The sequence below is a fragment of the Dermacentor silvarum genome, chromosome 9 (genome assembly GCF_013339745.2).
Source record: "Dermacentor silvarum isolate Dsil-2018 chromosome 9, BIME_Dsil_1.4, whole genome shotgun sequence".
Classification (NCBI taxonomy): Eukaryota; Metazoa; Arthropoda; class Arachnida; order Ixodida; family Ixodidae; genus Dermacentor; species Dermacentor silvarum.
In genome coordinates this window covers 30,735,361-30,746,718 of record NC_051162.1, presented here as the reverse complement: position 1 = coordinate 30,746,718, position 11,358 = coordinate 30,735,361, and the positions used below count along the sequence as shown (strand labels likewise).

The window sequence follows — 11,358 nt, the reverse complement described above, 5'->3', positions numbered from 1 at the left end:
TCCAGTGAAAGCGCAAATTGTCGTCAAAGCTAAGTGTCACAAAAGAGCGCGTAATCCAAGCGCGCGCCGCGTGTCACGCAAGCCAGCGAAAGAACACGCCGGCCCCGCGGCAACTTCAACAGAGGGGGAGAGCGCATACGCCTCAAGCAACAACGCTAAACGGCGCCGAAACGTCTGGAAGAGACTCGCCGAAGCGACGTTAACCGGAGAGGGAGAGAGTGAGAGAGCACGCGCGCGCGCCGAGTAACTTTCTCACCCGGCGAGTCGAAAGAGATAACTACAGCGTGAGCGTGCGCCCCAGCATGAGTCATCAACCCCCCCCCCCCCTCGACGACGGCGGCGGTCGAAGGTGCTAGAAAAGAATAGAAGCTTCCCAAGCTTTGGCCGTGCTACGGAATCACAACTCCGATCGAATGTTCGAGAAGGACCGTCGACGGCGCCGTGCGAGCATCGTCAGTTCGGAGTCCAGTGGGGAATTCAGGAATTCGGGAGTTTAAGAGTTCAGTCCGCACAGGTGAAGTGATGTAACGTGAAGACCGAGCGTCTGCGGAAGAAGGGGATTCCCCGGCAAGCTAGTCGACGGGTTCATCGAGCGTCTGCATTTCCGGAAGAAGTTCTTTCTTCGAGATTTGCTCGAGCTACGCCGAGATCGTCTGACTCCAAGACCAACCAACACGGTGAATACGATTGGACACTTAGTGTTCCTTTTCATTTTGTACTTTACGTGTTGGACTCTTAGTGCTTGTCGTTAATTATTTTATTGTGTTTGTTAATACCCATCTGATTTGTATTGTGTTGTGTCTAGCTAAGTGTGCAAGTGTGTGTGTAACTGCCTTGTGTGAAGAATATATTTTGTTGTGTTTCGACAACTCTGGGCTCTGACTCGGTCTTTGGGCAGCAACCCGCGTTCGCTGGCGCACCAGAGGGCCCACTCTTAATTGTCCTTGCTTTCGTGGGATTATTTTCGGAAGCTGATAAGTCGGCTTTGGAATTTAGTCCAGCGTCTGCGCCTCGTTCACCGGGGTCTGTGACACTAAGGAATACACGCACATCACTCAACAATACTCACAGCAAGCATAAGTGGCTAAGCCAGCTGACCTGAGAACATATCCAGCATATCACTAAAGCTTGTATCTCTCTCTCTATCTCTCTGAGCTGAGCACCCGTCAGTCGTCGAACCTTTGGCTGTCTTGCTGTCTCAGACGAAACCTGCAATCTCAGGTGATGGAGAGTAGAAGCGGTTTCGTTTCCTTCGTGCAATAAAAGTTGTTTTATTTTATTATTCTATTAGTTATGAAAACACTGCAACAGCCAGCACAATTGACACCTTTTAGTTTACACCATTTTATTATTTAGAATTTGCAAAAAAGCCGTCCACTGCGAGAGCTGCGCGCAATTCGAAAATGAAACTTGCGGTTGCTTTCCGCTGGTTCGCGCGTCACTCACATCTAGGCAACACGCATTTACCGAATGTGCAATTTACACAGTTCCATGCAATGTCTCAGCATGTGAAAGATTTGTCAAGTTGAGAGTAAGCGGCGCTCAAATCAAAGCTGTATTTTAAAGCAGCGCAGGATCAACACCCTACGCAGCATTCCTACAGCAAATCAACATACGCCATGTGAGGCAATGGCAGCGCTAAGCTTCTCGCAGGCTTGAACAATAGCGCACAACAATGCCTCAAGCAAACGCGTCTCATAGTGTGTTCTGTTCACTACATAGACAAAAACAATTGGTGCACGCGAGGTAACGTTTAACAACTAATCATCCTCTAGTCTTGCACTATCGCCGTCAACATCACCGTCAGTTATCGCCAATCAATGCAAACAGCACAGGACGCTTCACTTACATCGATTGCCACAGTGCGTCGGATTCGTATGATAATTCAGACGCACTTTGGCACAGAGTACAAATCCAGTGGAATAAAACTCGCCCAACATAGTACTCTGCAGGGTATCCATGTATCGTTTATTTATTATTTTGTTTGCTTGTTGATCCTCCTCAAACTCAGCCATGTTTGAATCGTGTACTGCCCTGTGACGTCTGAGGAAATCGTTTTCTGAGCGTGTTTTGTAGCAATTTTTACGAGCGATAAAAATTGGCCTTGGTGAGGAAAAGCTATACGGGTGTTGAAGTTGTCGCCGGCATTGTAGATGCACCCGGACGAGCTGATAAAATCCCTACGTTAGGCACAGCGAGCGGTGCCGATAACCATGTTAAAGTGAGTGCTCCTAACAGGCAGATAGTTGCCTTGGTAACGGTTAGGACGATTGAGCGGTGAGGACGTTCGAAGTTCTCGCAGAACCGTTGCCACGACATTCGCCAGTCCACGTATGAACCTTCCGTCATGCTACAGGACCAGCGTTATACGTTGGTCGGTTTTTCAAAGCAACTGGACTGGAGACCCCTGCACTTTGTCGAACCTATTCCTGCATACAAAATATGCGATGCGTGTGGTCTGCTACCCAGAGTGACCGTATTTCTTCCCTGTCGACACGTGCTATGCAAATCATGCTATGAACAGTGCCTTCTCGACAACGGACACGCCTGTCCACTCGACGGTGAACAGTTTCTGGAAGGAGACACCCAGTGGGGAGACTTTCCCTTGGAGAAACTGCTGTCTCGAAAGGTGAGGATGACCTGTCACCAATGATAAATGTTTGCTCTGCTTCAAAATTGGGATACTAGTGGCGTTTTTTCATTATAAACGGAAGGTAGCGTGCAGCCTAGATAGCAGTGAAAAGTGCAAGTGTTGTGATTTGCGTCTCTCGAGGGGAGGTATTTAATCATGTTGTACATGACTCGGTCGGCTCCCGGTACTGATATCTCGCATTTGCTTAACTCAGCCGCGGTAAAAATACAATACTATGGCTAATTTTGTTTTCATTTACGGTCGCCGTCCAATGCCGCTTACAAGCTGCCTTTGTAAGCTTTTCGAGAAAATGGTACATCGCCCTTTTTCCCCCTTCCTTGAGTCCAACGAAATGCTTGATCCATATTATGTGGCTTTACAGAAGGCTCGTCTATATCCGACCATCTCGCGCGCATAGAGGCAAATATACGTCATGTATTTGTTCATAAACAGTTCGTTCTATCAGTGTTCTTTGACATCGAAAAGGCATACGACACGACGTGAGACTACGAGATGCTGCGAAGCTTTTCGGTAATGGCGATTTGGGGAAGCATGCTAAGCATTATAGAAAGCTGCTTCTCAAATTGTAATGTCCGCGTCGCAATTGGCTATGCATTGTCGCGTCCAGTTATTCACGAAGCTGGCGTACCCAAGAAGGCTTTCTTAGCTGCATGCTTTTCGTTGTGAAAATTGAATTGAATTGAATTGAATCTTTATTTTCATGTATCAAACATGAAGGATGGCGGGAGTAAAATCTGCATAATAGCAGCTTGACTAGCTCCCACTACCTACAAAAGGGCTGCAAAGCAATGACATCTAATAGTAAACAAAACTTATTATACCAGACAGGAGATATGCAAACTTTTACGATAACAATAATTCAGAATTATTACAAAAAAGTTTAACAGGATACAATAGTTATTGATAAAGCATCGCAAAATAGAAGAGAAAGGGGAAATATATACGCATGTTGAAAAGATATAACTAGGTTACAACGATACAATTGGCTACATCACACATATAATGAATAGCTGATATAAATTAGCACTAAAATAAAAACAATGCAATAGCAGTCCATTGAAGTCATATTTTCTATGTTCATATTAATACCACTAAAATAATTTAACATCTTTGGAATAACATTGCGTAGCATCTGGTCACCATAGTTAATACGTGAGCGAGGCACTAACCAACGATCATGCTGGCGTGTATCATATTTACTCCCAGTGGGTTTTAGGTTGGTTAGATCAGAAATTATTGTTCTTTGTCTGAGTTCTTTCTTTATCGCGTTACAAATGCTGTAATTCTAAAGACTCTGCATACCTATTAGCTTATATTTTGCTTATATATATATATATATATATAACTTAGAGAATGATTAGACTTTTTTAGAAGCAATTTTAAGAAATCTATTTTGAAGTCTTGTAAGCTTATCAATGTTTGTTTGCGTTGTGTCACCCCATACGAGAAAACAGTAGTGAGCATAGGATAGAAACAACGAATGGTAAATGATAAGTATTGTTTTCAACGGTAGTAGATAATGGTTGCGATAAATGATACCAAGTATACGCGAAGTTTTTGTTACTACCTGCTGTACATGTGTGTCCCATAACATGTTATTCGAAAATATGACACCTAAAGTTTTAACATGATCGACAATTTGGATAACATCGTCATTAAGATAAAGAGAAGTTAAATGCACCTGCTTGCCTGCTGGTCGAAAAATAACCGCCTTAGTTTTTTCTGCATTAATTACTAGACCATCGGAGCAAGCCCAGTCATATAACCTCTGTTATATATGATTGCCTCTTTGGATTAACTTTGGTGAGAGAAGTGGCGTTGTATAGCTTAAACATCAGTGTAATAATGATAAAGAGTTCAAAATGTTTTCAGTACTATTGGCAAAGCAGAGGGCTTGGATGCATTACTTTCTGAAACGGCCTCGTTATCAGTTAAATCTTCATTATTGAATTTTTCCTAATTGATTATGCATTTCAGTTTTTTATGCAAGCAATGTCCGCCTCCTGGAGTAGACCAGCTCATCAACTAGAATTGTGCCATGTGCCACAGGCAACCTATAAAAATGTTTGAAAGTGTTCGGTGAAACACCCTGTATACTGTCACGCACAAAAGTGCCGTCGCGTCATGCTCAGTGCACTTCCCGGTTGATGTCAATGTTCGTAAGTTTCGCTGCATTACATACCGTACCAATCTCCGTGTTTAGTGTAATTTGATACCCCTGCCGTTCAAACTCTGGCACCGTCCGCATAGCGATTTGCAATCCTTGGAAACCTTCCTATGGTGGGTAACCCAATTAGCTATTTGCTTCATAATCCCCGCCCTTCTCTGCGCTACGTCCATTACTTCGTCCGTTATCACCACTAGATGGCGTTCCTTCATTGTGTCCCACAGGTGTTGCTCAGCCATCGCCACAAATTCCCTGACCGGTTCCCCCGGAAGCGCCGGCAATCTTCACTCGCTCGTCTGCACCTACTCTATATGTTGCCACCGATTGTAGTTTGCGCATGTTGGAATCCCCAGCGTAGTCAACTCTACGCTGTTCCTACTTCTCCTCTCCGGAAACCACTCCTTAGGCCGCAATGCCCTCTTATCTTATCCTTCTGTAGTCGGTCTATTCTCGGCCCTAGAACACACATCCTATACAGATAAAATCCGGCCCTTTGGCCTCTCCGATCGACTCAAACCGCATTTCTTACAGCAGGTCGACATGCTCGCGCTCTGTACAGGTGCCCACAAATAACTCGGAACGTCGGACCTACCATACGGGACCGGTGGCCTTTCGCCGGCGGAGCGCGCCGGTTAAAAAGTAGTGCCAGGGTCTGCGCATGTGCGGTCTCCCTAGCAAGCTCGCCTCGCTCCTCCCCACTGCATCTAAATAGGTTTTGCCTTGCTCCAAAGAAATATCGTTGGGTGCCTTTGGGCGTTGTCACAGGGGGGCCGTGCCGATGCGGTCTCTGAAACGATGTGTGCGCGCGTGTGCACGCGATGGAGCATAAGCTTTGCTGTGCGTGCGCGTCATTGGGCATCGGTGCCTTTTAAAGCGAAACGCTTAACTGGCTCATTAGTCGCGGAATGGGACCATCGTGGACAACACTTTCGGTAGCAAAAATCAGAAAGCGGAATACTACACCTCTACCGTTCAATAAAGCATTTAAAAGTGAATTAAGAACGCAGTAGCTAAACGTAATGGAGAGTAATTAAAGACTCCCAAAGACTAATTCAATTTAATTAGTGTAATTAACAAGACCAGAACACAGACATCATTGGACACCTTTACTAAAGCGTGCTAAAGTGAAATACTATGTAACCAAGAATAATTACGATAAACTGAAAGTAATTAAGGGTTGCGAAGAGTAATAGAGACTACTTAACATGAACTTGAGGCTCCGTGTTAAGACTGGTCACGCAAAATTAAGACTAATTAGGAGTTTCAAAGAGCAGCTAATTAGATTCAATTAAAGACTCCGTAACATCAAGTATGAAAACACTAAACCGAATTACGACGAAATAGTAGTTATTTAATTAATTAACGTACATAAGCAAACAATCGCAAATGAAGTGACGTCAACACATTAAAGCTTTCGCCGTCAAAGTCCTCTTAGCAATCGATATAAGACCCCAATGAATGTTTTTTTTTGTTGTTAAACATTCAACCCACAGAGCTATACACCCCTTGATTAGCAAGTATCACCACACTGAACGAAACATTGAATGTTCGCGCCAACCAACGCTGACACGCGATCCAATGTTAGAGTACTCCCTACTAAAACTGCAGCGAAGCGGCCAGATTTCGTAAGTAAATAGCGCGCAATATACATGTATATGCTATGTTCATTGTGACTGCGAAGCATTGAAGAGACTTTTATTATAGTGCCGCATGCATAAAATTTATTCCTGTGCATGAAATTGGCGTGTTGGAATGCGCCATTTGATGTTATTTGGAAAACTTTTATTACTATATACACGCAGTCATCCTTGTTGAAGGAACCGTCGTGTTCTGTCAAAGTCAAAGTTCTGCTCTTATTATGAAGTAGTAAATGCGGCTCGGAATATAATTGCACAAGGACTATATAAAATACATCGCGCTACAGGATAATCCGGTTGAAAAGTGCGCTATACAGTGCTATTATAGGCGAGCTGTGGCGCTCGCCACATGAAAGATAAGATATGAGTTCATAGTTTCTTTAGGCGCAATAATTGACTCAGACATGCAAGACATAAGATATAATTAAAAGTTATGAGCACTCATGGATTCCATCCATGCAAGCTATCGAGAAAGCATGACTTTCATGACATGAATGAATGCAGATTCCGACGAGAACACGCCACAAGGATTACACGTGCGTTTAGAGATTACGCTGCATAGCCCGCGAGCACGCTGTAGCCTACAGGCCCCTCCCCCCCCTCTCCCCAGATGTGTTATCGCAGCGCTGAGAGGGACAAACCGCAAGTTTTTGGGCGCAAGGCAACGCCTATCTAGATGCACTATGCAGCGAGGCTTGCTTGCTAGGGATGCCGCGCACGCGCAGACCAAGGCTGTATTTTTTCGCGGATGTGCTTCGCCGACGAGGGGCCACCGGTCTGGTGTTCCGAGTTATTTTGTGGGCACCTGTACAACGCACGCTAGGCTCCTCCTGACAACTATTATGTTGTAGTAACATAAGGCGTCGTATAAACATCACCCTATCTGTAGAAAAAAAAGTACAAATTTTTCCTTTCCTATTTATAACTAAGAAAAAGACTACGAAACTTGAAGCAAAATAAAAAAAAGCTGGATTGCTCGTTCAACGTAACGCTTCTAAAAACTCATTGAGCAAGAAGTCAAGCCAGAACTTACCGATTTGGCGCACTGCTCTTGCTGCCCTAAGAAGAGACGTGCAGTTGCCATGCTTGTTCCCTTTCTTGCCGTTGTGGCGCAACGGCTTTGGCGTTTCGTTGCTAAAGCTCGAAGGTGCTGGATAAAACGCCGGTCGCGGCAGCCGCATTGCGACGGGGGCGGAATGCAAAGACACAGGCCTGCACGGCACGCGCAGCACAGTCACAGCGTAAGCTGGTGGAGCGGCTCAAGAGCAGCTCGAATTTAGGCACCACGCACAACAGGGTCTCCGCGGCAGTCTGTTCACCTCGTTTTGACGAGAACGATCAGAACTGTCCTCCTGGCGTCGACGGCAAGCTGCGGCTTGTAGTGCTCTCTGCACAGCAGTCTGCTCAGCCCGATCAAGCCTTACAACTGCAACTTACATGTCGGACACGGTGCGTTTACAGGCATCTTAACTAGATGGCGCCACCGTAGTGGCAGAGGCTCGGGCAGTTCGGGATCGCGTTGATTGCGCGCCTCGTCTGAATCGCATCTCGTCGTCTGCGCCTGCACACGCTGCATTTGCATGCACCTTAACTAGATGGCGCCACCAGTATGGTGGCGCCATCTAGTTAAGGTGCCATCTAGTAGCATGACATCATAGATCGCAGTGCGTAGGCCTGTGCTATCTCGGTGGTGTTGGCTCTGTCAATGCCTCGTAGACAGCAGGCCCGTTCACTCTGCCTTATGACATCATGTTACTTGGACCGAAATTTCCATTGCCAAGCCCGGCGTGACGACAGCGGTGACGCAAAAATCACTGTTGCTTACTTGGCAGCGCCCCCGTTAGATTCTATGGCAGTCGGTGAAGGTAGTATGACGGCGCAGATTATAGTGCACCGGTCTTGTGCTGACCAGGAGGCATTGGCTGTGATTCGTCGAGGCGCAGCTCGCGATGTGGCGTCGCAGCCAATGAGAATGTAGGTGCCGCTTGCTTGCTCCAGTCGACAGACGCCGGCTTTTTTACTCAATGGAACATTTTACGCTTTCGCATCAAAACACCTTCGGTCCGGCGAGGGGGCTCAGTAGCTATGCCATTGCGCTCATAAGCACTAGGACGCGGGTTCGAATCCTGGCAACGGTGGCGACAATCCGACGAGGCTGAAATGAAAAACAAACGCTGCTGTTGCGGGCTTTGGGTTCCCGTTCAAGAACCACAGGCGGCCTAAATTAAACCGGAGCTCTCCACTTCGGCGTCTGTTATGACACACTACGTGGTGCTGGGACTTTACACACCACAACTTCTTTTTTTCTCACACAGCCCCAGATCTAACTGTAAACGTTCAGTAAGGTTTGATACTGTTCACCTTCAACAGTAATCCGCATCGTAGTATCTGACGTTCGGCAGATTTCTGAACTGCACGATCTGATTCGCATCCTATGAGGTTTATCTTGACTCCAAACAATAATAGTCACGCCATTTGTGTGCCTTAGCTTGCTTTACCGCTGAACTGGGCGAAATGAAAAAAAAAAAACACTTGTTTACCCAAATTTAAAGGCACACTAAAGAATCCAAGGGAGCCAATATTTATTTTGGGGTCTGGCCTTTGCGTGACCCGTAATTACGTCGTAGTTTTGGCACGTAAAACCCAATGATATATATATATATATATATATATATAGAGAGAGAGAGAGAGAGAGAGAGCGTTAAAGACAGGAAACGCAGGGGAAAAAATACCCAATTAGTTTAATTCAGTCAGTCAGTCAGTCAGTCAGTCAAAGAACTTTATTTAAAGGCCCTGCGAGTTTGTGGGACGGGCAAATGGTCCCGCCTAGGTGGCGGCCAGGAGCTCTTGAGCTCTGGCGGCTTCCTCGGCCCGCTGGACAGCCCAAAGTTTATCGTCAAGGGCAGAGCTGAGCAACACAGTCTCCCAGCGCACGCGGAGGCAATCGCGATAGGCTGCATTCACATTATTGTTTGTTATGCCTCGACATTCCCATAGCATGTTCCAGATTGGCTCTAGAACCACAGTTTTTTGCATTTATCTTTCTTGCACATGTCTGGGTAAATGAGATGTGAGATCGCCGGGTTCGGATAAGTTCTGGTCTGTAATTTCCGCCATTCGACTGACTGCTTTTTGCTGAGCTTTTGGTGAGGTGGTGGGAAAATGCACCTTTGTAATTTGTAGTGTTGTGTGATAAGTTGAAGCGTTTTTTTTTCCTATTATACGGCGGCTGACTATTGCCGAAATCACCGAGTTTTGCTACAAATAATTTTTTTTTGTTGTCGCAGGTAAAGTGCTGGAATGAAGACAATGACTGTGAGGTGGTCATGGCTGCTTCAGAGATACACAAGCACTTTTATGAAGACTGTGTCCACCACTCTACCCACTGTCCGAAATGCTCAGCGATCGTTCTGTGCCAAAACATGTGTGCGCACAGGAGAAGTGATTGCCGCACGTATGCAGCACCCAAGATGGCCCAACACTTGCAGCCACGGAATGACTCCGTTCAGGAAGGAGTGCTTGTGGCTTTCGAGAAAATACTAGAAGAACGAGTAGGAGAACTGAGATCTGGCCTTGATAAAGTTGTACGTGACAGCAGCGACCACTGGGATAGGTTAAACGAGTTCTCACACATTATGAATGCCTTGAGAGAGAAAGTGATACAGTCGTTGGAAAAGCAATCGCGTGCAACTGATGAGAATATTTCCTCAGATAAAGATAGAATCGCAGCCGTTAAAGACCTTAAAGAAGGCTTGGTCGAACATGGTGACAGGCGTTCACGTCTAAGCACTTTGAGTGAGGAAGTTAAAACAGTAGTAGAACAAGCAACAAGGCAATATCTCGAAACATTCGAGCAGACGAATGCTGAATTAAAGCGACATTCTGCTACCCATGGCGGCCTACTGCAGGAAGTTTCTCAAGCTGTGAACTCCTTTGAGGTTATTCTTGGGAAAGCGCTGGAGCGTGCAACAGAGACGATCTTCCAGAAGTGCGCGACAAACGCTGAACGCATAGTTGCATCAAAGGCCGCTGAGACGGAAAGCGGGCAAAGTTCATCAGATGTGAAAAAAGATCTCCTCGGACACAACACGCTAAAAGTTACATGTTACGAGTTTTGTGTCAAGGGAGTGGAATCATTGAAAGAAAGGGCAAGGTCACAAGGCTCCGCAGCCTATTACAGCGATCCCATCTACTTGTGCGGCTATTACATCTGTGCAGGAGTGTATCTGAAGAAAAATGAGAGCTCGGTGTTTTTGCACGGGCTTTATCGCATGCACAAGGGAGTGATCGACGAATTTCTTCAGTGGCCCTTCAATAATAACCTCAAGATTGCTTTCAAGGATTTGTCCAAACGTAGTAGCCGCGAGTTTTTGAGTGGCCCTGGTCAGAGTCTCAAATTTTATGGCAGGCCGACAGAATCGATGAATGCGGCCGGCCATTTTTACCATGGATGTGACATTGAAGATCTCGAACGTGAAGGTTATGTGCAGGACGACGAGCTCTGGGTAAAATTCGAGATTGTACCTATGACGCCGGACTAAAACAACCGCAGGTATTCTCGGCCTTGCTGTAGCGTATGACACGAGAGGCAACTATAGCATTTACTATTGTTGTTTGTGAATTGGGTGAAAGTTGCTGTGTAAAAATCTGGAATTTGAATAAACACATACAAAAATCTTTTTAGTGATAAGTGTCACCGTTTCTTTTCATGTAACACGCCAATGAATTTTGCTACAATTTTCACATCATGAAATAGAACGTGTGCGACCGTTTTTTATAAATCTGCATTATAACTGAAACATGCCAGACATGCAAGCTGCTCTAATTACTTCAGATATTTTTACAGCGTAAGCTCTTATGGGCTCACTCAAATAGCCGTTTCGGTTTGCGATGGTGTCCGT

The 11,358-nt window shown here is 45.7% G+C and overlaps 1 protein-coding gene across 1 annotated transcript; it reads left to right on the top strand.

Moving 5' to 3' along the window:
• Positions 1 to 2,311: 2,311 nt before the first annotated feature.
• On the top strand, positions 2,312 to 11,118 carry LOC119464695 (TNF receptor-associated factor 6). Its single transcript, XM_037725682.2, has 2 exons — positions 2,312 to 2,629; positions 9,745 to 11,118. The coding sequence occupies exons 1-2, from the start codon at positions 2,348 to 2,350 to the stop codon at positions 10,996 to 10,998; spliced, it is 1,536 nt and encodes a 511-aa protein (XP_037581610.1). The 5' UTR covers positions 2,312 to 2,347; the 3' UTR covers positions 10,999 to 11,118.
• The last annotated feature ends 240 nt before the right edge of the window (positions 11,119 to 11,358 follow it).

What these genes read in the sequence shown, in the direction of transcription:
- LOC119464695 (XM_037725682.2), top strand. Translation starts at nt 2,348, where the DNA reads ATGCTACAGGACCAGCGTTATACGTTGGTCGGTTTTTCAAAGCAACTG. An exon ending in AGAAACTGCTGTCTCGAAAG is followed by an intron (nt 2,630 to 9,744) that starts GTGAGGATGACC and finishes TTGTTGTCGCAG; the next exon opens with GTAAAGTGCTGGAATGAAGA.